Consider the following 26,446-nt stretch of genomic DNA (forward strand, 5'->3'; position numbering starts at 1 on the left):
CTACACAGACTCTACTAAAAAGTCAACCTGTTGTCCTAATGTGGCAGGGATGAACTCAGCATTTGGTAGCAAGTGTTTTTGTAAAGTTTTTGTTTCATTTTTAACAGTGATGAGCGGTATGGCCATGTTTATGAGTGTTAGCTGCTTTCATTGCATGTGTGTGTGTTACTAGGTGGGTTAATGCATTCTCTGTCTGTCTGCTGTCTGCCTCTCCTGCAGTGCTGCAGCAGTTCATGGTTGTGAGATGTACATTGTCAGCAGTAGGCCTACTCAGTACTTTATATGGCCCCACCTGTTTGTATGCATGGCTGACAGTGCCAGGGCTCCTAAAAAGACGATGGTTGGATGTCCTGGAGGATCTCCTGGCAGACCTGGACCGGGGCATGCAACACTCCATGCCAGCTGGTGGAGGTAATGCAACATTTCATTATTTGCCAACCGCGAATAAAAGCTGGCAAGAAGAAGGGAGCCCGTAGCCAGACATATATTAATCAGTATTACAGTTATGTCAAAATCTACACAGATGCATCAAAGAATACAGCCAACCAAAGCGGGATAGCATTTACTGTTCCTGAATTTAATATCAAAGTAAGGAAAAGGACCAGTGATGGTTTATCAGTATACACTGATAAACCAGTATACACTGGTTTATCAGTGTATACTGGCGAAGGTTTTACAAAATCTTCTTCAAAAGCTTCTTCAAGCTGCTGCCGTCAGGGAGGAGACTGCGGAGTCTCCAGGCCAGGACCAGCAGGCTGAAGGACAGCTTCATCCATCAGGCTGTCAGGAAGCTTAACTCCCTCCCGATTCTGCCCCCTCTCCCCTCTCTCCTCCACGGTCTCACTGAACTCTGTCACACACACTCACACACACACACTCTCTGATTCACTCACTGGCCTGCACCAGTTACCAGTCACTTTGTGGAGCATTGGACTGCCATTACCTCATAAGACTTTGTTGCTACACTTTCTCTTACCGTACACTACTAAATCTCCATTTGCACTATTTGCCTATTTGCACTACTCTGCCTGGTTTACACTCAATGTCACTTACCCATTATATTGTATATTATATAGCTTTCTTGTTATATGTAAAATTGTATTTATTTAAATTTTTACTTTTTAATTATTTTACTTGCATTTTTAATCACTTTTATATTTAAATATATTTAAATGTTCATTTGCTATTTATCTAGGGATTGAGAGTAACGCAATTTCTATTCTCTGTATGTCCTGTACATGTGGCAGAATCGACAATAAAGTTGACTTTGACTTTGACTTTTGACTTTGAAAATCCAAAGGAAAACAGGAGAAATGAGAAGCACAGGAAGGAACAGGAGAGAGGCGAAGGTTATATCTCAACTTAGATTTGGACACATTGGTCTGAATAACACGTTGCTTTTAATAGAGAAATTCCGTACAGGAAGTGTGACTGCAGTAGAGAACAGGAAACAATAGAACATGTTTTAATGCATTGTCAGAAATATGATGCTGAAAGAAGACAGCTGATCAAAAAGCTTGAAAGTCAAACTGGTTGATTTATTTCGTAAGAATTCGAGTAGTGAAAGTTATAAGGTGATATTTTGGTTTTTAAGTCAGACTCATTTGTTCGGGAGGATTTGATTTTTTTATTTATTTCAGTCCACACTCCTCACCAGTTGGTGGCGGTAATGCACCATTTTGCTGTTTGCCAACCGCCAATAAACAATATAAAGAAGAAGACTCCTGCGGTTTCTCTTCAGGCAGTTGTGTGGTCAACTGCAGTCGAGGGTCCTTCTATTGGAGGTGACATTTAGCAGAGACGGGGAATAGTTAACATCACAAACGCCTCAAAATGGCACAGGCAGTGCAGAAGTTGGTTGCTAAAGTACCCACCCTGGTTAACGGTAAGCTAGTCTGTTATTTGGACGGGTCCATTAGTGGAGGCTGAGGTAGGCAGTTTTCTCCTCGGTGAGAAGACTTCAGTAGGCCGACGCTGTCAGCGGCACTGTGACCCGGGCGTCAGTTGAATGAAGCAGGTGTAACGTTAATTGACGCTTTCAGACGTAGAAGGCCTTTGACGTTGATATGCTGTGTTTTTGTTGTTTTGACATGTGTTGTGGATAAGCAGGTACATCGGTTTATTTGGTTTGCTCTCAGCAAACACAATCCGCGTAGCTGATGGCTAACGCTACCTGCTAACATCTCAGAAGCTCTGCAGCTAGGATGGCGAATCGATAGCAGCATTTAATGTTCTCTCGCTCTCTCTTTCAGCCGCTGTCACCTACTCCAAACCTCGCCTGGCAAACTTTTGGTACTATGCGCGTGTTGAGCTTGTCCCACCTGCCCCCGCTGAAATCCCTAAAGCCATCGAGGGGGCCACAAACATCATCAAGGGGTTCCAGACGGGACGTCTCGGTCAAACCACAGTGAAGGTACTCGTATTAATCTAAGACACAGGTCATTGTTGTTTATGTAAAAACGACAACAAAAAACACGTCCACGTCTTTTTTAAATTAAACCTGTGGTCGTGGTCGTGCATCTTAACCACAGCAGATGTCACATTATTAATTCCAACCAAAGCCTCTTGTGCTGACTTTACATCGTCTGTCATCTCCTGGATTCATTAACAAAGCAGTAGCTGTAGGACATCATGAAATAAGGACACATTTCTAGCTTCTGATAGTAAAGAAAACCTCTTTCAGACTGTGGGCAAATTGTTGTTGTCTTAAGAAAATATTCAGGATTATTATAAAAGCTGTGGTTGTACACACAGTAATGCACTGAATTTAGTGTGCGTGTGTACATGGATGAGGACAAACTTGAAAGTTTTTAACACAGCCTTTAGTGGTTTGTTGTTGTGTTTTATCTCTCACACGTCTCCTGAGCAAATCCAGCCAATTCTTCTTTGGCAAATCTCTCAAGCTTCTCCAGATGTAATGGATTTCAGTTCAGCCCCCAGATTTTCAGTAGCATTCATGTTAGGCCAGTCAGTAATGTTCACTTTGGTCTTCAGGGGAAAATCCTTCACCAGGAGCAACGTGTGTTTTGGGTCGTAGTCCTGTTGGAAGCAGCAGCAGAGACGTAAAGTTTTGGTGCTGACTACTTTTCTTTCAAAATCTTAACATATCCGTCTTTCTTCATGATTCCCTCCACAATGATAAGATTTCCATCCCCACAGCATAATACTCCCACCAACATGCTTCACTGTGGGGACGGTGTTCTTGGGTTGTACACCTCTGCTGTCTTTCCCCAAACATCAGCAGCTTGTCAGTAACCATAGTATCGTCTCATCTGACCAAAAGACATGGTACAGTATGCATCATCTTCTCCAGGTTGTCTTTAGTATTCTTCAGTCTGGCTTGAAGTGTCTCTTCTGCAGAAGTGGCGTTTTGGTGTGCAGCCTCAAAGTGCGCTCCCGTGCAGGCTTTCAGTGATTGCACTACAATTCCAGACTTGGCTACATCATTAACTTACAGTGGGGCAAAAAAGTATTTAGTCAGCCACCGATTGTGCAAGTTCCCCCACTTAAAATGATGACAGAGGTCAGTAATTTGCACCAGAGGTACACTTCAACTGTGAGAGACAGAATGTGAAAAAAAAATCCATGAATCCACATGGTAGGATTTGTAAAGAATTTATTGGTAAATCAGGGTGGAAAATAAGTATTTGGTCACCTCAAACAAGGAAAATCTCTGGCTCTCACAGACCTGTAACGTCTTCTGTAAGAAGCTTTTCTGTCCCCCACTCGTTACCTGTATGAATGGCACCTGTTTGAACTCATCATCTGTATAAAAGACACCTGTCCACAGCCTCAAACAGTCAGACTCCAAACTCCGCCATGGCCAAGACCAAAGAGCTTTCGAAGGACACCAGGAAAAGTATTGTAGACCTGCACCAGACTGGGAAGAGTGAATCTACAATAGGCAAGCAGCTTGGTGTGAAAAAATCAACTGTGGGAGCAATCATCAGAAAATGGAAGACATACAAGACCACTGATAATCTCCCTCCATCTGGGGCTCCACGCAAGATCTCATCCCGTGGGGTCAAAATGATCATGAGAACGGTGAGCAAAGATCCCAGAACCACACGGGGGGACCTGGTGAATGACCTGCAGAGAGCTGGGACCAAAGTAACAAAGGTCACCATCAGTAACACACTACAACGGCAGGGAATCAAATCCCGCAGTGCCAGACGTGTTCCGCTGCTGAAGCCAGTGCATGTCCAGGCCCGTCTGAAGTTTGCCAGAGAGCACATGGATGATACAGCAGAGGATTGGGAGAATGTCATGTGGTCAGATGAAACCAAAGTAGAACTTTTTGGTATAAACTCAACTCGTCGTGTTTGGAGGAAGAAGAATACTGAGTTGCATCCCAAGAACACCATACCTACTGTGAAGCATGGGGGTGGAAACATCATGCTATGGGGCTGTTTGTCTGCCAAGGGGACAGGACGACTGATCCGTGTTAAGGACAGAATGAATGGGGCCATGTATCGTGAGATTTTGAGCCAAAACCTCCTTCCATCAGTGAGAACTTTGAAGATGAAACGAGGCTGGGTCTTCCAACATGACAATGATCCAAAACACACCGCCCGGGCAACAAAGGAGTGGCTCCGTAAGAAGCATTTGAAAGTCCTGGAGTGGCCTAGCCAGTCTCCAGACCTCAACCCCATAGAAAATCTGTGGCGGGAGTTGAAAGTCCGTGTTGCTCGGCGACAGCCCCAAAACATCACTGCTCTCGAGAAGATCTGCATGGAGGAATGGGCCAAAATACCAGCTACTGTGTGTGCAAACCTGGTAAAGACCTATAGTAAACGTTTGACCTCTGTTATTGCCAACAAAGGTTATGTTACAAAGTATTGAGTTGTATTTTTGTTATTGACCAAATACTTATTTTCCACCCTGATTTACTAATAAATTCTTTACAAATCCTACCATGTGGATTCATGGATTTTTTTTTTCACATTCTGTCTCTCACAGTTGAAGTGTACCTCTGGTGCAAATTACTGACCTCTGTCATCATTTTAGGTGGGGGAACTTGCACAATCGGTGGCTGACTAAATACTTTTTTGCCCCACTGTATGTCCTGGCAGTCGTTCTGTGGTCTTGAGACTCTTCTTACTAATTTTCCTTTCAGAGTCCTGGAAATCTTTTGCTTCCTACCTGTGACAGGCTTTTGAACTTGTTGATAATACTTCTCAGTTGCTCTGTAATGCTGTGAGAACTTGGCATGTGTTGATTTTAAAGCTGAGCGTTACAGAGTTCATTCATTGCACAGCAGTAGTTTGTGCTATGGCTAAATGAAAAGTTCCCTTTTTCAGGAGGAGGATGGTAATAAGTCTGCTATTGTGTGCAAATAGTAATAATTAATGTTTTCTGTAGAGAAGGGGTGTGATTAGAAACGCCTTCATCTGTATTTAAAATGATAAGAAAAAGCACCTGGGATGTGATGCTGTATTATTGATCACTGTGTGTCGTACAGGAAATGTTAATTCAGTATTTCATTAGTGAGGTCCTTCATCATATTAGTAATTACTGACAGAAATGGATCAAATGATGAATTAATCTGTGAAGTACATCTTAAACCTGTAATTATCCAGAGCAGCAAATAAAATGTTTTTGAATTTCAGGTTGTGTGTGTGAATCCTAATCCTGTACTTTTGATGTTACTTCTAATGCAAATCAAACCTGTGTCCTTGCTTCCTCGCAGGATGCTTTAAGGAACGGGCTGGTGGCCACCGAGGTGCTGATGTGGTTCTACATTGGAGAGTGCATTGGCAAAGGAGGCATCGTGGGCTACAATGTCTAAATTTTGGACTTTAAAGCATTTTTTTTCTTTTGAGCATTGTGTGCTCAACCTACTCCATGAAATATGGGAACCAGTAAAGCTGTTGTGTTAAAAAAATCTGTTTTTGACTCATTAATTTAACCTTATTATTGAATTAATCTGCAGGTTTACTACAAAATGTTATTCCTCTGCTCAAAGCTGAGTTGAACGTGTGTAATCATCGTGTGTAATCATCGTTACTGTTGCTGTCAGGATTGTGCAAAAACTACCAACATGAAATCATGTGTTGTTGTGCAGACACTCGCTCTGATGGATGCATCAGGGGCAGCTCACGGTTCAGTATCCAAGTGGACTGGATCATGTTCCAAATGGGAGACGAGCTGTGCTGCTGCACTTTAAAGGACTGCGTTTAAACTGGGCTTTATTGTATTTTCTGATGATATGGTGGATTTTTAACATCAACTCTGAGCAGAATAGTGTCACTGATAGGCTGAGGCCTTTTTTTCTCTTACGGTTTAGTTCTTACATTCAACCAGCAGGGGGAGCTGCGTGTCAATACTGCACTGCTCCCTCTGTGTAGTTTGAGATTTCAAAGGATGATGTGGAACACACTGCTAGTATTCAACATGAGACACACACACCATTTCTAATCCAGTAATGTGTTTACATTTGGTGATCCTGTCTTCTTTGGCCCAGTTCTGCACACGGCTCACAAGACAAAGCTCTGTTCATTTGAGTTCTTTATTTAAATGCATCAATGTTGTTACAAAACAATTCTCTTTGATAGCAATTATACTCTGCTGTCCATTATGTAAGTAAACATACACAAAATTAAATAAGGGTTAGTTCAAGTGGAAAAACTCATGTGACGACCTTTAGATAATATCACAACACGACCAAATGAAATGACAGCATTCTTGGAACAGTAGTGAAATTATAACAATGCACCTTCATAGTACTCATACCTGTCGTAGGAGTGCAATTTTAAAAGAATTATTCAATAACAATAGTGAACAACCTAATGACATCACAAAACTGACATTGTTAACTTTGTGTAAATCTATAGATGCAAATTATCAGCTAAAATGTTTAAAAGTATGTTATCATATTATCCAGCAGATATCATCAGACGCCAAACAGGATAACACTTTTCTTGTGTGACTATGCAGGAATTGTGTATTTCAATAATACATATATATATATTTGTTAAACTGCCATGAGAATATGATTTGACAGCTACATTCAAAGCTTAATACATGTGGTGTTCAAAAAAAGTGTATAGACATTTGGAAGAAGCATCATAAACCTTAAAAATAAGCTGAGACATTTTATAATGGGTGCAAAAATAGATATTCCAAAAGCACTGGTGTATATTCGCAGAAATCTTTTTAAAACAGCTCAAATGCCAGCGTTCACTTGACGTTGCAGATCCTGACTGACGTTCCGACTCCAAAGCCCGGATAGAGGGGCTCGACAAATTTAGTCTCAAACCTGTGCAGGCGGGTTATGGTGTTGCCTATGCTGTAAAATGCCAACACCCCTGCAGTGTGATCCAGGTACACGCCTATCCGCGGGGAGTGAGGACCATTGGCAGGCTTGTCCACGCGGTTGTGCCACGCTGAGTAACCGGAGTCAGAACAAAGCAGACTCCAGGATTTGTCGTTATAGCCCAGCAGACAGAGCGAACCTTTGCCCTTTCGACTGATGCTCTTATAAGCCACTCCGATGGAGAACTCCCCGCTCCACTCGATCTCCCAGTAGTAGCGGCCTCCAGATAGAGCTTCTCGGCACAGCACCTGGGCAAAGCTATCAAACCTCTCTGAGTTGTCTCCGTAGGACTGCGGCTCCCTGGTGCGGATAACTTTCCTGCTGTTCTCAGAGATGCAAAGCTCCTTGTAGGCCGTGTTATGATCTAATTTCAGTTGGCAGAAGTCTGAAGAAGGAAAGACGACATTGAATCCAATTCAAAACCGTGTGAACAATGTCGAGTTTTTAAAAGTTGAGCCTAATGTAGCTGTTTTACTGCAGAACAGAGCAGTGATCCTCAAATGGATGTGAGGTGCACCTCTGAAATATCTATGCTGTACATGAATTTAAAAAATACCAGTCATAGAGTTCCTGAAACAGACTTAACCCTCATAATGTCCTCCCGATTTGCATACAATGTGAGCCATCAGGGGTCAAAAGTGTCCCCACTTCATTTGACTGTTTTTTAAAGTATAAAGTATAAATTGTCAATCAATTCAGTGTTACACCTTAGTTTTACTTAAGACCAACACATTAACACAAAATTTACTCAACATTTTACATTTTAGGGCCACCAGACCTTCTTTACAAAAAATAAACCCTGTTTTTTTAGCGAAAACAAATTGAGAAAATTAAATATTTAATTGTTTAGATAATTTTGACTATCTGAATAACTAGAGAGTGCTGTATGTTGAACTTTAGCGAGAATTTTTTTTTTCAAGCGTTTATAAATTTTTAATGGCAGCAAATAATCACACTGGTGGTCCTCAGGGGTCAAAAATGTCCCCACTTCATTTGACTGTTTTTTAAATCCAGTAAAAATGCCGTTTTTACAAAGTGTTTGTCAGTTACAGATTTATTGTTTCATAACCTGCACGCTGATACACAGCGCTGCACTGCTGCATTTGACCTTTTCATAGAAGTCAAATGTTCTTTGTTGCTTTGAAGTGCTGCCTTATACCATAACTGATACGAGAGAAATGATTGAGGATATTAACCTCCAGCAAGAGACTTCTGTGCCATAAAAAAGTCAATGAGTGAAACGCATTTTCCTGAGATGTCATGAGCACAAGTAAAGCAGCACGCTGCAGTAAAATACAAACTGTCAAACTGACAAAAGTTTAAAAAATGAATACTTGAGTACAAGTTACGTTCCAGAACAACTCACATTTCAGAAAATCAGCTCTGGTCTTTGGCTCTGGGGGAGTGTTGTCCACTGTCATTTCTTTGCCTGCACGTGAAATATCTCTTTGTTAGGTCACGGTGAACTCCATGCGCCCACACAAATGCCTGTAATTCTTTGGCTGGTGTGGTTTTGGATAATAATTAACCTCTTGCGGTTATAAACTGCTATAGGAGCCTCACCTCTGCTCCTTCTGTCCAACGTTCGACTCTCTGTAGTGTAAACCGGGACCTCATTCACTGTAAAGTAGAAGATATACATGATTAGAAACCTGGAAGTTTTACTCTTTGTGTTCAACATTACGTTTGTGCTGCTCACACCTGACTTGGAAATCCTGAGCAGCTCCTCTCTGCCAAACTCCTCGAGGCGCTCCTTAATCTCAGCCACAGCTTTCCTGACAGCCGCGAAGGAGAAGTCGGGGTTCACGGTCACTCTGGGTATGAAGCCGTCATCAGTGGGGGTGCAGAGGTAGTTGAAGTTCTGGTGCAAACATGAGAGCCAATGAGAAATTTGAGGTAGTGTCACGTGGACGGTGACACGTGGGTGCCTGGGTTCTCAGTACTGTGAGTGTTATATTATGGAAATGTATTGATCTGCCCAATTTTTTAAAAAGGGCTCAATATTTCATCACAGTGTCATCGTTAATCACTTATTAATAAGTATCCTGTTAGCCTGATATGACAGCTGTCGACACAGTTTCTTTAAGGCTGCGTGGTACCTGCAGGAAGTGGATGTGGTCCTCAGTGCTGTACAGCTGCTTGAGGCCAGACTCTTTTTTCTTCAGCTCATCAATCTCTTGTTCCAGACGCTCGATCAAAGCCTCGGATTGGCTGAAAGCAGCCTTCTCATTGATTCCAATCAGCTTGCTCACCTCTGACCTCATCCTCTCAATGGAGCGTATCATATCCTCAAACATCTTCTGGCTCTCCACCATGGCTCTGTGGGCGGAGTTCTGGGCAAAGCAAGCAGGATGTCATCGCTCTACAGCCTGATCTTCATCAGCCTGATCTAAACAATCTTGGGAGACTGATCTTGCTTTGTGTAGAAACTGATCCGGTTGTTCAGGCCTTACCTTGAGGGAATCCACCGCAGTCTTGAGCTCCTCCAGCTCCTTCACCCTCTCCTGGCATTTTTGTTTAATCTCAGCTTGGGAGACTCCCAAAAGTTTCTGCAGAATTAAGGAGTATTACAGAGATATGCGTTTTAATAATTTCCCAACCATTTGTGCTCATGCTGGGAGCCAAACTGGCTTTAAGATTACTATCACGTAAAATGCAGCTGAATGTTGTTTTTAAAAAGGTTATGCCAAATGTAAAGCCTGCAAACATTCTTTCTCATCACGGAGTATCGGTGTGGCCCTGTGGCGTCCTTAATAAGCCCCTCTCAAAGATCTTCTTAATACATCCCGCTTTTATCTCAGAGGGAGAGGGGAAAAATCTTTGGAGGAATTCTGGCCATGTCAGGAATGTGAATCTACCAGCGTCTGACTTTTAAAGAGACGTTTCAAGGTGCACGCAGCGCTGACATGCAGAATAGAAGGCTTCTAATTCAGCTTTTACTCGAGCCCACCAACCCATTCTTCAAGATAAGCTTGAGGAATGTGGGGAATCCAGGGAGGGGGAATCAACAGGAGAGGGGGAGGGGAGACGGAGCGGGAGATGGAGTGAGATGTGTTGGACTCAGGTTGTAAATCTTTAGATGAGAGAAACCAGACTCCCCGCCATGTAAAGCCAACAGTGGGATAAAATATGCGTTCATGGCGGCACAGGACTCCTTTAGCCTGCATTAGCTGTAAAAACACTCCCTGATTACTCACACAGCTGCTACATTACAGTATCTATTGACATTCATGTCTATCCCACAGCGTGTTACAGGCAAAGTGAGTCATTTGAATGCACATTGCTCACAGAGATTGAATGTAGGTGTAGAGTGCCTGCACTCCCTGACATTCCTGCACCGCTGCACACTCACTCCCACAGGTGGGAACCAGCGCAGCAGAAAGAAGGCTGCACTTTCTGTGTGTTTATCCCACAGCTGGATCACCGCATTTTCTGGAAAGCCGCTTTCACGGCGCCTGTAAGACACGCCTCCGGCCAGTGTCCAGCTAATCACAGGGCTGGATTTGTTTTGGCGGCTGTGAACGCTCGCCAGGGTTGCTGATAGCCTTGGTGAAATGGGTCAAAGTACAATCACCAGTCGCAGTTCAGGGGAAGGAATTGAGAAAAACAGCCTGTTTGCTTTAGCTCAAGTTATTCCAGAGAGGATGTGCTCCTAACCTATCAAAGAAAACATTCAGCTTGCAGTCTCTCTCTCACTTGGTCTCTGTCTGTTAAAAGGAGGCATCAACAGACACTGAGAGTTATTCTTACCTGCTTCTCGCCCCTCTCTGCCTCAGCAGACACGATGTCATGGCCCCTGTGCTCGCTGACTGTGCAGATGGCACAGATACACATTTGATCTGTGCGACAGAAGAGCTCCAGGGACTTCTGGTGCTGTGGGCAGATCTTCCTGTCCAAGTTCCCTAACTCGTCCACAAGCTTGTGCCTCTTGAACGTGGTTGATTCATAGTGTGGCTTCAAGTGCTTTTCGCAGTAGGATGCCAGGCAGTTGAGGCAGGACTTGACAGCCTTTAATTTCTTCCCGATGCAGAAGTCACAGGGCACGTCGTTTGATCCGGCAAAGACGCTCCCCTGGGACGTGCTGAGGTTGAGGTTCAGACCGCTCTTCTTGATCTTCTCTGCCACCATGCTCAGAGTGGCGTTGGGCCTCAGTACAGGCCTCTGGGTGAATGTGATCTTACACTGGGGACAAATGTAAATCCCTGTGTAGTCGGCTTCATTCCAGTAGCCACTGATGCAGTCCATACAGAAGCTGTGGCCGCAGGGGATAGCCACAGGGTCCCTCAGTAGGTTCTGACACAGAGAGCAGCTGAAGTAGTCTGGAGAGGTGTGATCAGCCATTGTGGTGGACTCCAAACAGTCAGCCCTGGAGAAACAGTCAGGGAGAATGCCAGGAGGAGATAGGGATTTCGTCGAGTGTGCCTGAAAGCCCGCCCTCGAGAGTGTGGTACAGCCTGCCAGAGACAGGACCTACTTGTATTTCTAAATTCCAAAAGGTTATTGATTGAAAGCAGGCAAGGCCCCTCCCCCGTCCTGTGAGTACATCGGGCCCTGCCCAGTTCAGATAAGCAGGTTGAACAAGGAGGGAGAGGAAAAAAGAGCAAAGCAGAGAGCAGACAGGAGAGCAGAGAGAGAGCAGAAATAAAGAGAGAATGAATGAAAAGTAAAACACCAAAGTCGTGACAATAAATGTGCAAGAAAATGTTTCCATTTCCCTGCAGCTTCCTCTTCTTTCACTCGCATTTCTCATGTGGCTCATCTGCGGGTGAGCTGCGCACACACTTCTTGGCAGCTGCATTTCCACCTATTGTTGTCCCACAGAATCGCCATTGTCTTAAACCGGTTATAGTCCGACAAACATACATGCAGCCTAAGGTACTGAAGGAATTTCAGGGACCACCCAGTAAACAAACACGCACACGGTTTGAGAATGACCTCAAACGTCTCTGCTCACATCTGTCGTCAGAGAAACACTCATTTAAAAGTTGTAATATTTGTTCTGTAACTGGCCCGACTCGTCCGTTCACTCGTACGTGGCCGTTTGTATCTGCAGATATGCGGCTGGTTTCTGTTTTCAGTGGTAAGAAAACATTCACGTGTCAAACATAAACGCACGGGTGCAAATACTCAAACAGACGCATTCCTGTCGCGTCCAGGTGTTGTTGCGGTAGATGTCTCGCATAGTTGTGTACATATTTCACTCGAGTTACATGGCAATGCAAAATGTCCCCCTCATAATTCCTGCACATATTACTGGTTAGAACAAAGCAGGGGAAGAACTCCTGAGGTGACCCGACTCTCTCCACAGCATGAAGTGTCTGCTGACATCACCGGCCTCTCATTAGCATTTCAATTAGGCCCAATCTGCTCCTACTTACACCAGTGTCCAACTCACAGGCATGTTTCCTGCTTGAAATTACCTTGAAAGTACACATTGTTAAAAAAAGAAATACAAACACTCTTTGAACACTGTTTGAAATTAGCTTCAAATAAAATTGTGCAATGTATGTTTGCCTGATCTGCAATCACATGGCAAAGTAATCTTAAGCTTCTAAAAGGTACATTTGCTCCACCTTCAATTCATAGCTTGCATTACTTCATACACGAGGTAGTTTCACCTCTCCGTATTTGGTCAGGTTTCTGATAAGCCAGTTTTCCTTCCTTCCTCCAGAGTAAAGGGAGCATTGTGCTTACAGATTAACCACCTGTTTTTGGACAGCACGACTGCCAAAGGGGAAAAATCTTTGAATCAAAGTTTTAAATGAGCGTGCTTGCTAGAAGAGTGAAAACTTAACAGCACAAGTTTGGTCAAATGTATCCCGTGCTCCGAGGAAGCCAATCTGAAGCATAACAGTGTTTACAGTCAGTTTTATTAAGGTTTGAGCAGACGCCCACTTTAAAGAGTGGCAGGCTTGTTATCAGGCTGTTTTCTCCAACAAAGCAGACCGAAACTCCGCAGTCATCCACAGTCATATATAGTCCAAGTTCAAGGGGAAAGGTCACCCTTTATAAAAGTGCAGCGAGCATGGTTTCTTCAAGGTGAGCGCAGGAGAGCGCTCGCTGTTTGATCAAAGGAAACGAGTGAAATGAGAGCTTAAAAAGTGAAAATGCAGGCATCGGTCATCAGTGCATACACAAGATTTCAGTGAAAAAGACTGTTGCAAGATTCAGAAGAAATGTTGCTTGACAGGATGCATAACTCAGATAGGGATGATCCAAAACGTAGAACAGCGTTCAAAGTGTCTAACAGCTCGTTCTGCGGCTCAGAACTGCATTCCCGTGTTTTTTCATTTGTTGTGGTAATGATAAGGATGTAGAGATGTGCACATCCTTTGTTATTGTTATGATATAAAGTTTTGGTTTGCTCGAAAGTGAGTCCTGAAAAAAAGAAGGGAACGGTATCAAATCCTTACACGATCATTGTTAGGCGCTATTTTAGGTCGTGATGCAGCTGAACTGCTTATAAGGAAACCTGCAGCCAGCAGCGAGCCACGACAAGAACATCAGCAGAACGTAAGGCTGGAGTCGGGGGATAAGGAGAGAGCGACGGTCTGTGGCCAGCAGCAAAGCCTCGGTGGTGTCTTGTTGTCGCCTCTTCAGTGAACCTGCCAAAGATTCACAATGGTTTATGCTCCCATGCTGACATCCTCACAGCTGAACTTTGTGTCATGATGCTCGAGGGCCCTCTTTTTGAGCAACGCGGAAAAAACTGAATCACAAAGTCAGAGAACTTTAAAAGAAGCTAAGATCTCAGCGCTCTCTGTTTCTACACCCCTGTAGGGAGAGGTCGAGTCACATGGAAGGAATAAACTCTGACAGATGCTTATTTGACCTTTTTGCTCCGATCACTGTGTTTGCTGGAACTGGATAACGGGCGCATGAAAAAACAAAACTATGCACAGATGACAAAGTGAAATATCGTCTCGTAGCTCCAGACAGTTTTTCTCCTCCAAAGAATCAAACAAAGAAATTTTTTTGTTTTATGGAAACGAAATCAGAAAACAGAAAATCTGCCATCAGGACAGACATGCTTTCTATTGCATCACTAGCAGTTCTGTCGTCAGTTTAAAAGGGTGTGTTGCATGTCACTGGCATGTAATCAGATTACAAACGGATGAGCAGTGTTACAGAGCACAAGTTACAGACTGTCCTAAAATGATTCAGCATAAAATAAGAAATGAAATTAAAGAAATCCTGTGAAAAGTATCTATGTAACTTTACCCTAAACTAACACTGACTTTAAATAAGTTAACTGCAGAGAAGAGTGATGGAAATCCTTTGAATGCCAATGAACTTGAAATAAAATAAGTAACTTTTACAAACCAGAGATTACATAAAGATATTTGTGATGCTTTTTCCAATATCAGTTCACAAAGTTTTGAATCACCTCCAGTGAGGAGCGTAACCACAGCCAGAGCAGCTTTGGTTAAATGCTACGTGTGGTCATACATGTCAGCTGCAGTTACTGTTGTTCACAGCCGACCCTGTAATGCTGTTTAGACCCTGCTGGCTCTCACACAAAGGAATCTTTTAAGCAGGCTTTCTTGGCCCTTCTGTTATCTCGGCTATCAAGTGTAGTTGCATTCCTATCTGACACTGAAACTCCGGCCGGGAGGCGTGTTCGCCGTAAAGTAAAATATACAGAGGGAAGGATTTTGTGTGTGTGCAGAAGATGATACATTATTACATACTTTAGCTTCTTACTGGTGGAAACGTTACAGTTGAGTTCGTGTATATGAGAACTGTGGCATCCTGTCAGAGGAAATCAGTGGCAAAGCAAAGTAAACGCGGTTAATAATTAACTGGTCACGGGTGAAGTCAACTTTAGCAAATCCAACAGACTGAATCTGACCGGAGCTCGCAGAAGGTTTTACTCACTCGTTTACATTTGATGCCATTTTATTTATTTTATTATTACACATCTTATTCCCTGAAATGTGTAACACCTGTTTTATGGCTTTTCTTTCACTTCTGTTAAAAAACAAATAATGCTTCAGTTCCTGTGAATATTACGTGGTATCCTTTGATTACACATCGTTGCTGCTCAAAATTTCCTATCTTAGTTTGGACCTTTTGTTTTTTTACAGTGTCAAAATGTAATAAATGGAAACTACAACTCTTTGGATCAAATATTTTCAGATCGCACATATCATTCATTTTCTCAGCATTCTGTAACACGTGGATCTACTCATTGTGTCCTTTTCTTTCTCCGCCCTTGTTTTACTGGTTTCGGCTTAACCTGTTTATCCTCCCTCTCTGTTTACTCTATATAAGTTGCACCCGCACTACCTGTGCAGTCACTTTGCCACAGTGCTGACACAAGTGAGGCTCTGACTTCACATCATCTTCTCGGCGTTAGAGGGAAAAGAAGCAAACTGCCTCCATGTCTTTTGACCAAGAGACCTGCTACCTTTGTAAGGAATATCTCAGGGACCCTGTGTCCATCCCATGTGGCCACGTATTCTGCTCCATCTGCCTGAAGACATACTGGGATCATGCTGAACACACCGGCTCGTTCAACTGCCCGGAGTGCAGGGTTTCCTACAGCAAGAGGCCAACTCCGAGGCGCGTCGGAGGCTCAAGGAACTCCACGCTCCAACGCAACTCGGAGTCCTTTCCGCCTCCACCTCCGTCCCCCGACTACAACGTCGCTGGACCCCAGGATGTAGGTTGTGACATCTGCGTTGGGAAGAAGCACAAAGCCATCAAGTCCTGCCTGATGTGTCTGGCGCACTACTGCGAGAAGCACCTGAAGCCCCACTACGAGTCGGCCACCTTTAAGAGGCACAAGCTGGTGGATGAAATCGGCCACCTGGACAGGCAGATCTGCCCGCAGCATCAGAAGGGTCTGGAGCTGTTCTGTCGCACCGACCAGATGTGTATCTGCGTGCTGTGCACAGTGAAAGAACACAAGGGCCACGACATGGTGTCAGCTGAGCAGGAGAGATCTGAGGAACAGGTAGGCAACACCCTCGTACCGGTCCTCCTTTGGTTCAACAATAACGCTAAAACGTGTGAGAAATAAGGGTCAAATATTCCGTATTAAAGCTGTAACACGGTGCACTACAGCAGTTAAAGGGTGGGGAGCAAAGCATGAAAGAGCAGCAACAATAGACGCCCATTCATGCAAACAAAGATAAAGGTGTTGGCGTCCAGTGAACCTGGACCCCTGAACTTAAAAGCCAAACATTTAAGCTAATTTTTTTAGACGATTTCATATATTTGAGTTACTTCTGCGTAAAGCTCTTGTCATAATAATCATCAATGTTTCAACTGTCTTATAGCAACGGCTGGGTGCCACCCAGGCTGAGATCCAGGAGAGGATTCACGATCGCCTGAAACAGATGGAGGAACTAAAACACGCGGTGGACTCTCTCAAGGTTTGTGCCGCAATCACCGTCATTATCATCCATCAGACAGATACGAGCACTCTGACCGCTACAGGCTGAGCGGAAGCTAACAGCACTGACAGCATTCCTTCTTCTAAGTGTGTCATCGTAAAAACCAGTGCGACACCAGTTCACCTTACGACACACTCCAATGTCTCCTGTGCAGAACTCAGCCCAGAGGGCGCTTCAGGAATGTGAGAAGATGTTTGGCGACATGATGCGCTCCATTGAGAGGATGCAGCAAGAGATGGCAAAGCTGATATCCTCCAACAAGCGGGCGGCACTCAACAACGCAGAGAGCCATCTGGAGCGTCTGAGTCATGAGATCGCTGACCTGAAGGCGAGAGACAACGAGATCACCCAGCTGTCTCGCACCGAGGACCACATCCACTTCATCCAGGTAACTGGCAGCCGCCAGCGGCTCAGGAAGGCATGTTCATAAAGATAAAAATATAATCTGACAGAATCAGTGTTATCTTACTTTTATATTGTTGTTAGAGTTACCACATGCTGATAGCACAAACAGAGGCCGAGGAGCTGCCGTCGGTGAGCGTCAACCCGTACTTCTCCTTCGGCCCGGTGACCAAAGCCGTCTCTGAGCTGAAACAGCAACTGAATGAATCCAGCAATGACGAACTGGTTAAGGTAGCCAAGACAGGTGAGCGTGAAGACTGACGTCTCGATGTTCACAGAACAGATGCAGCAGGGAATCTGACTACTGCAGTGTGATGTTGCTGTAATCTCACTGTGTTATTTCAAACATATGAAGAAAGCACGATGACTGAGCGGTTTTTCTGTATTTGCAGTTAACAAAATGACCTTCTGTGAGCTGGAGGATTCCAAGAAGAAACAATATCAATCAATAAAAAGTGAGTCAGTCTTTCAAGAGCATCATTTCACAACTTGCTCATACACATAACAATGAATGAGGGCGGAACAACTTTAGCACAGAGTCAGGCTAAAGCCAGGAGATGTGGTGTTGAGTCATAACGCTCAGGCGTTTCATCATCTGGCCCTGTTTCCTCAGTTCTTTCCATTCTCCTGTTAGATTGCTTTACGAGGTGTTTGCCTGATCACTGATAGTGTGACGAGAACGTGACCTCCTGCACACGTATTAGCTGTTCAGGTGCAGCACATTAAAAACTGCTGACACACAACTCTGTCTCATTTTCTGTGTTTCCTCTCACAGGTGACGAAGCTCCCGTGTACAAGTCTGTGCCAGTCAAGGAGCCTCAGTACAGGGAGGACTTCCTGAGATGTGAGTCTCTGCTCTGACCCACACTGTTCACCGTTCTCTCTGCTCAGTTCACTGCATGACGCATATTAGATGCTGACGAGGTTCTCTGTCAGACCCTGTGGCTGACCACAAAATCTGCTCTTAGAAGCTACTGTTAGTCCTACAGTGTTGACAGAGGTTGGGACTGATTCACTGCAAATATTGCACAGCTATGTCATCTTTACTTAAGCTGCATTTTAACCTCCTGCAACACGAGCTCTTGTTTGGGATGCATTTTTCATTTCTCCAAATTTTCTCGAAGCCAATAAGTAAAAAAAGAAGCATCGCCTTTGAACAGAAAGGTTTTTAAATACATAAATATATTAAAAAGTATGTCCTCGATATAGAGACAGTGGGTTTGTTTGGCAGCATAACACAATATAGTTTTATGGTCATTATTAACAGAGTGTAAAATATTGATTTTGTAAGATGGAGTGTAAGTCTAAATGTAATGTTCCCATATGAGGACACGGTCTCAGGAGGTTAATCCAGCTTTCAACAGAAATCTTTGGGGCCTCTCAACTTTAGCGCTGGGAGAAACTGCATAGTCATTGACTCACGTCACAGCTGAAAAAGGTCTTTGCTGGAATTCTGTTTGTGGTCAAACTCACAAACAGTGTTTGATACCTTTGGCGTTCCAGATCATAGGCCGGGCAGATCTAGCCGAGGGCGTCGGGTGTCCCACCAGCTGTGACCTGCAGAGGTGGAGGTACACAGCAGTCAGGTGACTATTCTGATTTCCGTGTCCAGCCAGAGGGTCTCTTGCTTTTCCTTCAAAGTGTGTTTTGCAGAAGTCATTTAAACTTCTACCGCAGTGAGTAGAAGTTTAACTGAGATGTCGATGACGTTCTGCTGCTGCTTTGGAGTGGGGTGCTTCAGCTGCTGTAGGACAGATGCTTTGGCTATTTGCTTTCCTCATTTACGTTTATCCCAGACTGATTTAAGTTAAGCATTGTCGAGTAAACAATGAACTTGTCTTCCACCCATCTTTAGATGCTTGCCAGCTCACTCTGGACCAAAACACAGCCTACAGACAGCTTTACTTGTCACGAGGGAACAGAAAAGCTGCCCTCAAGAGAGACCCCCAGTCCTACCCTGACAGCCCTGCCAGGTTCGACTCCCTGCCACAGGTCTTGTGTAAGGAGCCCCTCTCTGGAGGCACCTACTACTGGGAGGTAGACTGGAGTGGGGAGGGGGCTTCCATCGGCATCGCCTACAAAGGCATCAAGAGATCGGGCTACAGTGACAGCTGCCGCATCGGCTACAACCGCAAGTCATGGAGCCTTTTCTGCTCTGATTCCAGTTACTCAGCCCGCCACAACAAGGACCAGCAAGAGGTCAGCGCGCCCTACTCCTCCCGCATCGGCGTTTTCCTGGATCACGCCGGGGGTACTCTCTCATTCTACGCTGTTGGGGAAACCATGTCTCTAATCCACCGCTTTAATGCCTCCTTTAGTGAACCTGTCTATCCAGGCTTCTGGGTTTGGTATGAGTCAGCCATTACCATTATCCAGCTGTGATTAAGTAACACATCCAAAGATCAGTGGGTGTGGAATGATGCAAAGTACTGCTGTTGTGAGAAAATATGCTTTTGTTTCCCCCTTTTTTTCTGATATTAGATCGTTGTTTTGTTTGGTATCTGATATGTGCTGATGGGGGAAACGATGCTCGAAGAGCAAATATTCAGCAAATCAACATGTGTTCAGTGTAAAATCAGTTGCAGAAAGTCAATGAGCATTTACTAATTCAGAAATAATATAGTATATGCATATTTACACTATAATTCAAAATAATGAACCTTGTACAATGTGATGACCATTTGTGATATTTTGCTTTTTTTATCAAATAAACTTTTGGTAACAAGCATGAGCTGTGATGCGGATTTTTTCCTCTCATTTCTTCTACGATGACGAGCTTCCTAACTCACTCTTCAAGCTAATCAGCTCTGAGCCAGATCTGTAAGATCTTTAAAAGGCAGACATTTCCTGCCATTAGCAACGTCACTCACAGTGCAATTATTTAATAAGCAAATGTAAAATAGACCCAGCTTTGAGTGTGGACTGGGAGGAGATGGTGTGTTTGTGTGTGCTTAAAGCACAGTGTTTTGAAAAGCAGCTGAGAGGTCATTAAGGAACTCTACAGGAACAGGCGAGGTGTACCTGAGAGGTTTCTGTGACGCTTAAGACTCGTTCAGCTGAGTGGAAGTATGACCGAGTCCTAATGTATCGTCAAGTTCTTCAGTAAAAAGTTCTGAGTTAGTTTAGTTTTTTTACATTTATTATTCATTTATTTATTTATTCTTTTATTTATTTATTTTGGTTTTGTTATCGAAGTTTAAAATGAAATAAAAATTGTTCTGAGTTAGTGTAGCAACTCAGGAGCACCGAAATTTACCTTTCACCGTGCAGCAGTCGCTCTGCTGTGATGTTTAAATAAAGCGACTTCAGTTTGTGGCCTGGGCCTTGAGGTGGAGCTTGAAAGGTCTAGTGGAGAGGATATGAAAACCCCTCCAGAAACCTTGAGATTATAATCAGCAGGCAGGCTTTCCCATTGTTCAATAATACTGCAGTCTTGATTTGTAAGCTTTTAAAATTACTTTTTGCAAATATGAAGCTGAGCTTGAGACAAAGACGACAATAAAAATCTCAAACTCATCTCCATAGTTTGGATTATAATATTTCTCAGTTTAAAAAATGAAAGAGGCTTTTACACTAAGATGAATGAAGCGGAGCCTGTTTATCCGGCCTACTGCATCATCAACACCACTCTGCAAAAACTTTGGCTTCAACTTCGAAATTCTTCAACCTTTAATATAACTCGGGGCTCTTGCAGCCTCTGGTGGACAAACGTCTGCAGTACTAAGTTTGAGCAGGTTTTTTATCGTGGCTGAAGTGAAAGCTTCCGCTGTTAGCGTGTACAAACAGTAACTAAAACAGAGCAAAGTGCTTCCTTGGCTGGTCCAGCTTACGTACAGTATGACATTGACATCTCTACAACATCTCAGTTCCGTAACCCAGCACATTACACCAGTAAATATTAAAGGTTTTACGTTTTCTTCTTGCAACAAAATAGCCCGTCCGTGGAAAAGGGAGTTAAAGGGAGCCTAGCACACAGTTTAACCACTCTGGACTGAAACGGCTACACGGATTCAAATGTCCATAATATAATCCAGGACACCGGTAAGGTTTCCTGCCACTCCCTGTAAATCACAAGCTCGTGCTGTCCTTTTACCATCGAGTCCATAGAGGGCAGTCAACCCAAACATCCCCTAGCAGGGGGGGAAAAAAAAGAAAAGAAGCTGTTTCTGTACGGACGCTTTTAATCTGCGCACCATTAGAAAGAAGCGCCGCATTCTCACATTTTCGCAAGTGTGGCTGCACAGGTGAGTGTTCATGCGATCAATATAAACAGTGTTAACTCCAGGCTTTCGCACCGTGGTGTTACACGATGTGTCCTGTAGGATCATCCTTCCATGTTCTGTCGAACATCACGTCTTCGTCTTGCTAAGCAGGAGTTACTCAAAGAAGAAAGCTTTGAATGGAGCTAGCTAATTTGCTAACATAACATTAGCTGGCGTTAGCATTACTTGGCACTATCCTTGCTCTGTTTACTTGGCGCCAAACGAGATTTGTGGATTTCGTGTACCACATTATTAAATCTGTGTTATGGCGATACCCGAGCTTCCCGTTGCTTATGTGAAAAAGTAAAAATATGAAGAATAAAAAGCCTTAGAAACCAGGCTAACGTAACGCTAACACTGTTCTTACTCTGTTGTGGCATGCGCTCAACTCTGTCACTATGACAACCAACTGACCAGGACGGGCTCTTTAAAGTGTTAATTGTTTGACAATCTAACTACTTAATGTTGTGGTAGTCTTATCACCAAAGTGTTTTGGTTTTTAACATTTATTTAATAGTGACTGGGTTGTATGTCGTTAAAACGTCAGTAGAAATATTTGAATCTCTTGCTGGAGCAATTTTTTTTTTTTATCTGTTGTTTGACATTCTGACATGGAGTGGGATAGTCTGAAGGTCTAATACTGCGAAATGCCTGTTTTTAAATGTAAAAGTAGTGGTAGGAAACCGGGCAGGATCACTCTATAGTGATTAATGAATGATCTTTCTGCTTTTAATACAGATGGCAACTACAAAGGTTCCAGAGGTTCGTGACATCACACGAATCGAGAGAATTGGTATGACTGAGACCCGGAAACACATGATGATTGGTTACTGTGTGATAGGTGCACATGGTACCTGATTTTTGAGTTTTTTTACTTCCTGTGACTCACATTATTTTATCTGTTTTCACCTTGTTGTTTAGGTGCACATTCTCACATTCGTGGCCTTGGTTTGGATGATGCTTTAGAACCAAGACAGGTAGCGTTAAGTCTTTAAATGCCTTTTTTCTCTCTTTCTTAAGGGGCATGTAATGGATTTGTGACTTAAATATTCTGTGTCTGTGTCGAGGAGATGTGCCTTTTACATGTCTATGTTCAATTCCAGGTGTCTCAGGGGATGGTTGGCCAGCTGGCCTCCCGTCGAGCCGCAGGAGTCATCTTGGAGATGATCAAAGATGGCCACATTGCTGGCAGGGCAATACTGATTGCTGGCCAGCCTGGCACAGGAAAAACTGCAATTGCTATGGGTAAGATCTCCACTGGAAGCCTCCAGAACATAATATTAGCCCCAGCTAGAAGAGATATTGGTTTCTTGGATTGATGGGATTGGCTTAGGGTACATTTTTGTTGCTCCCAGCTTGATTGGCAGAGTGTGGGTTCAGCTGAGACTTTGTTTTTGATTTTGGGGGGTTTTCCAATGCAGGCATCGCCCAGTCTCTTGGCCCTGATACACCCTTTACAGCACTGGCTGGTAGTGAGATCTTCTCCCTGGAGATGAGCAAGACTGAGGCACTTAGCCAAGCTTTTAGAAAAGCCATCGGAGTAAGGATCAAGTGAGTGAGCAAATGCTGTAATAGAGTTTGGTAAATCTTCTTATACGAAAAGAACTGCTATTAACTGTTTTTGTTTTTTAACAGAGAGGAGACGGAGATCATTGAAGGAGAGGTGGTCGAGATCCAGATTGACAGACCAGCCACAGGAACGGTAAGCAGCTTCCACTCGTAATATAGTGAACCCAGTCTTTTTATGTGGTTCTTTGGGAAGTATTTTATTGGTCACACCAGGGTTGGGTGATATGTAAACATTTTCCAGCCTACAGTCGTCCGTCCAGTAATCGACAATGGGTGATATATTTGCACCTGCGCAGACTTTTTGATGGGCGGAGCAATGTAGTCATGCACAGACTGATTTGCACGTTTACAACACAGAGGAAGTCCAAACAGGGATGAACTAATTTCCCCCCAAAATTAGGGCTGTGGCGTTAACGTGTCAATCATCACGACACGACAATGCGTTGACAGAGACATTTTAGGGATTTCGACTCAGTCTGCGCTCCCGATGGGTTACTTGTTAATCGCGTTAGTCGTGATGACGGCACGTTAACGCTGACAGCACTGAAAAAATATGAAGTCGCCAATTTGGGATTTTTAAACCACGTGAAAGAGGTAAACCTGAGGATGTAACCAAAGCGGTGTGCGGCTTGTGCAGACGTATAGTGCGAGCAAAGCACTCAAACACGGCTAACTTGCATGAGCACGTACGTGTCCACCATGCAGCTGAGTATGCTAGGCTATCACCAACTTCTGCAGCTACATCATTATTAGCAAATTTACTCATGGGCAAATAAATAAATCGTCCTTGTGAAAACGATCGCTGATGGGCTGAGCCTGTCGTCGACATGTTCGTCCAATCGCACAACCCCAGGTCACACCAGTGGTAATCGCTTCTGTCAGTCTGCCCCAGGGCAGCTGTGGCTACAACTGCAGCTGCCTCCACCAGTGTGTGAATGTGAGAGTGAATGAATAGTGGAAGTGTACAGTGCTTTGAGGGTCTTGAAAAGCGCTATATAAATGCAATCCATTATTATTATTATTATTATTATGATACTTCATATAACTTACTGAGAAGTTTGTGCCTTGGATCAGGGTGCAAAGGTGGGCAAGTTGACGCTAAAGACTACGGAGATGGAGACGATCTACGACTTGGGCAACAAGATGATTGACAGTTTGAGTAAAGAGAAGGTGCAAGCGGGGTAAGTTCAGTAGGTGATCTTGTTACAGGACCTGTTATGTGATATGAATGTTATATGAAGTTTTACAGCATCACTCAGACTTGCACAGGACTCGTGTCTTCTGAGCGTTTCTGTTGCTTTTCTCTCAGAGATGTTATCACCATCGATAAAGCCACTGGAAAGATCACCAAGTTGGGGCGCTCTTTCACCAGAGCCAGAGACTACGATGCCATGGGAGCTCAGGTCTGTTGTCACAGCGCTCAGATCGTGCTGTTGGATGATGCAGTATTTTAAAATCAATTTCTTTACCATCTTTTTAGACACAGTTTGTACAGTGTCCTGAGGGAGAGCTGCAGAAGAGAAAAGAGGTGGTCCACACAGTGTCGCTCCACGAGATCGATGTCATTAACAGTCGCACACAAGGCTTCCTGGCTCTTTTCTCTGGAGACACCGGAGAGATCAAGTCTGAAGTCCGCGAGCAGATTAATGCCAAAGTGTGTGAGTGGAGGGAAGAAGGAAAGGCCGAGATCATTCCAGGGGTGAGTGTTTTTATATGCTTCTATTTGCTTTTCATGAGTTTCTGTTAAACGTTTCTCTCTTGTTGTAGGTGTTATTTATTGATGAGGTGCATATGCTGGACATGGAGTGCTTTTCCTTCTTGAACCGTGCCCTGGAGAGTGACCTCTCCCCAGTTCTCATTATGGCCACCAACAGAGGCATCACTCGGTACTGTTTTTCCAAACCGTACTGCTTTCAGTCAGCCTTCCGCTTCAGTAAAGGTAATACTGAATAATTTGGGTGTTTCATTAGTAACGTGCTACTCACTCGTCTCCCTGCAGAATCCGTGGAACAAACTATCAGAGCCCTCACGGCATCCCCATCGATCTCCTCGATCGGCTGCTCATCATCGCCACCTCCCCTTACACCGAAAAAGAGACGAAGCAGATCCTGAAGATCCGGTAAAAACGCGTGTTCATAATCAGCAGACGCTTCCATCTTCTGCCGCAGATGAAATGTAAAGCTGAGGTTTCCGTTTCAGGTGTGAGGAGGAGGATGTGGAGCTGAGCGAGGAGGCTCACACGGTCCTCACTCGTATCGGCATGGAAACGTCACTGCGCTACGCGATCCAGCTGATCAGCACCGCAGGGCTGGTGTGTCGTAAACGCAAGGTAAGCTCGATGTGAACGACTTCAGCAGCTGCACGTGTATCACATCCATTGCTTCTTTCGTTTTGTCACGTTGACTCTGTTGGTGCCGTTTGTTTTTTGCAGGGCACAGAGGTTCAGGTAGAAGACATTAAAAGAGTTTACTCTCTGTTCCTGGATGAGGCCAGATCCTCTCAGTACATGAAGGAGTATCAGGATTCCTTCCTCTTTAATGAAACACGTGAGTTTGCTGTTCGTTCTCTGTATCAGCAGCTCGTGCGTTCACACAAGTTAAACGCTGGTTTTCACCCCTCGTGGGAGTAACTAGTGTAGATTTTAGGTTTAGAATACTAAAAGTGATCTGAGGAGAAAAACGCTGTGAAACGGCGTTATTCCCAACTCAGTGCTGCAGTCGTGCTGGAAAAGAAGGCGCTCGGTTTTCTTTCTGTGTAAATATGCAGGTTTGACATGACATGATGAACAGATGTTCTTATGTTTCAGAAACAGCTGCTATGGACACCTCGTAATGAAGACGATGCTTTCTCTTCCTCCTCTGTGAAGTTTTTTTTATGCTGTTCGCCGTCATCTAGTGTTGGTGTCGATTCACAACCGGACTTCTTCCCAAATTTGAGTTTAGCCTCTTGAATTAACTGAATTAGACTGGAGGTGGACACAGAATTGTCCTTGATCTCCACACTGTTTAAATTCAAATCTTTTGGACTGAAATTCAATCGAATTTTGAAATGACCCCAGTCCTTCATCTCTGAGGCCTTGTGGCGTGAATACCCATTCCTTAAGTGTTTGTTTTATGTTGTTGACCTTTTACATGGTTTAATTTTATGAAAATAAGTAAACAAGCTTTTCTAAGCATATTGAGATTCTTTCTTTCTTGTCCTTTAAACTTGAAAGCTACGAAACTGTTTTTCACGTTTAAAGTTAGCTTTTGGAGGTGCAGGCTCACATAAACATGAGAATGATGTGTCTGCCTGACCAGGCGGTGGTGCAGTCTGCTCAGGATTGATCAGTGATCAGTTTATTACCCCGGCTGAAGAAAAAAACGTTTGGATGTAAAATTTAAAACAAAATCACTCATAACGTTTATCACTAATAAAATAGTTACAGTTGCTACCACAAGGGGGAGCTCAAAGATCTTTCCTGTAAGCCTGGTCCTGAGAAACCATGCACTGTGCAA

General features: G+C 43.8%; 4 protein-coding genes across 8 annotated transcripts; 3 read left to right on the forward strand and 1 right to left on the reverse strand.

Moving 5' to 3' along the window:
- Positions 1-1,664: 1,664 nt before the first annotated feature.
- atp5l (ATP synthase, H+ transporting, mitochondrial F0 complex, subunit g) lies at positions 1,665-5,884 on the forward strand. The gene is made up of 3 exons (XM_026182176.2): positions 1,665-1,885; positions 2,253-2,413; positions 5,690-5,884. Exons 1-3 carry the CDS (start codon positions 1,834-1,836, stop codon positions 5,786-5,788), a joined length of 312 nt encoding a protein of 103 aa, XP_026037961.1. The 5' UTR covers positions 1,665-1,833; the 3' UTR covers positions 5,789-5,884.
- A 610-nt stretch (positions 5,885-6,494) lies between these two features.
- Positions 6,495-12,161, reverse strand: ftr82 (finTRIM family, member 82). The gene is made up of 7 exons (XM_026182162.2): positions 11,066-12,161; positions 9,769-9,864; positions 9,415-9,648; positions 9,017-9,176; positions 8,879-8,935; positions 8,682-8,744; positions 6,495-7,700 (listed from the first exon to the last, which is right to left on the reverse strand). The coding sequence occupies exons 1-7, from the start codon at positions 11,654-11,656 to the stop codon at positions 7,180-7,182; spliced, it is 1,722 nt and encodes a 573-aa protein (XP_026037947.2). The 5' UTR covers positions 11,657-12,161; the 3' UTR covers positions 6,495-7,179.
- A 3,440-nt stretch (positions 12,162-15,601) lies between these two features.
- On the forward strand, positions 15,602-19,844 carry ftr83 (finTRIM family, member 83). 2 transcript variants are annotated; one of them, XM_026182161.2, is made up of 8 exons: positions 15,602-16,274; positions 16,600-16,695; positions 16,871-17,104; positions 17,203-17,362; positions 17,511-17,573; positions 17,894-17,962; positions 18,622-18,704; positions 18,974-19,844. In XM_026182161.2, the coding sequence occupies exons 1-7, from the start codon at positions 15,699-15,701 to the stop codon at positions 18,672-18,674; spliced, it is 1,251 nt and encodes a 416-aa protein (XP_026037946.2). In that variant the 5' UTR covers positions 15,602-15,698; the 3' UTR covers positions 18,675-18,704; positions 18,974-19,844. The 2 variants fall into 2 exon arrangements, with proteins under 2 accessions (XP_026037946.2, XP_026037945.2); XM_026182160.2 differs by lacking the exon at positions 18,622-18,704 and having other exon boundaries at positions 15,603-16,274.
- A 1,387-nt stretch (positions 19,845-21,231) lies between these two features.
- Positions 21,232-26,124, forward strand: ruvbl2 (RuvB-like AAA ATPase 2). Of its 4 annotated transcripts, none has more exons than XM_026182974.2 (14): positions 21,232-21,362; positions 22,119-22,173; positions 22,302-22,357; positions 22,484-22,625; positions 22,802-22,931; positions 23,016-23,082; positions 24,024-24,130; positions 24,259-24,352; positions 24,430-24,648; positions 24,717-24,835; positions 24,949-25,068; positions 25,149-25,278; positions 25,381-25,495; positions 25,756-26,124. In XM_026182974.2, exons 2-14 carry the CDS (start codon positions 22,119-22,121, stop codon positions 25,779-25,781), a joined length of 1,380 nt encoding a protein of 459 aa, XP_026038759.1. In that variant the 5' UTR covers positions 21,232-21,362; the 3' UTR covers positions 25,782-26,124. The 4 variants fall into 4 exon arrangements, with proteins under 4 accessions (XP_026038759.1, XP_080163548.1, XP_026038757.1 ...); XM_080307422.1 differs by having other exon boundaries at positions 25,762-26,124; XM_026182972.2 differs by lacking the exon at positions 21,232-21,362 and adding an exon at positions 21,977-22,012.
- Positions 26,125-26,446: the final 322 nt, after the last annotated feature.

The sequence above is a fragment of the Astatotilapia calliptera genome, chromosome 10 (assembly GCF_964374335.1).
Source record: "Astatotilapia calliptera chromosome 10, fAstCal68.1, whole genome shotgun sequence".
In the NCBI taxonomy this organism is placed as follows: Eukaryota; Metazoa; Chordata; class Actinopteri; order Cichliformes; family Cichlidae; genus Astatotilapia; species Astatotilapia calliptera.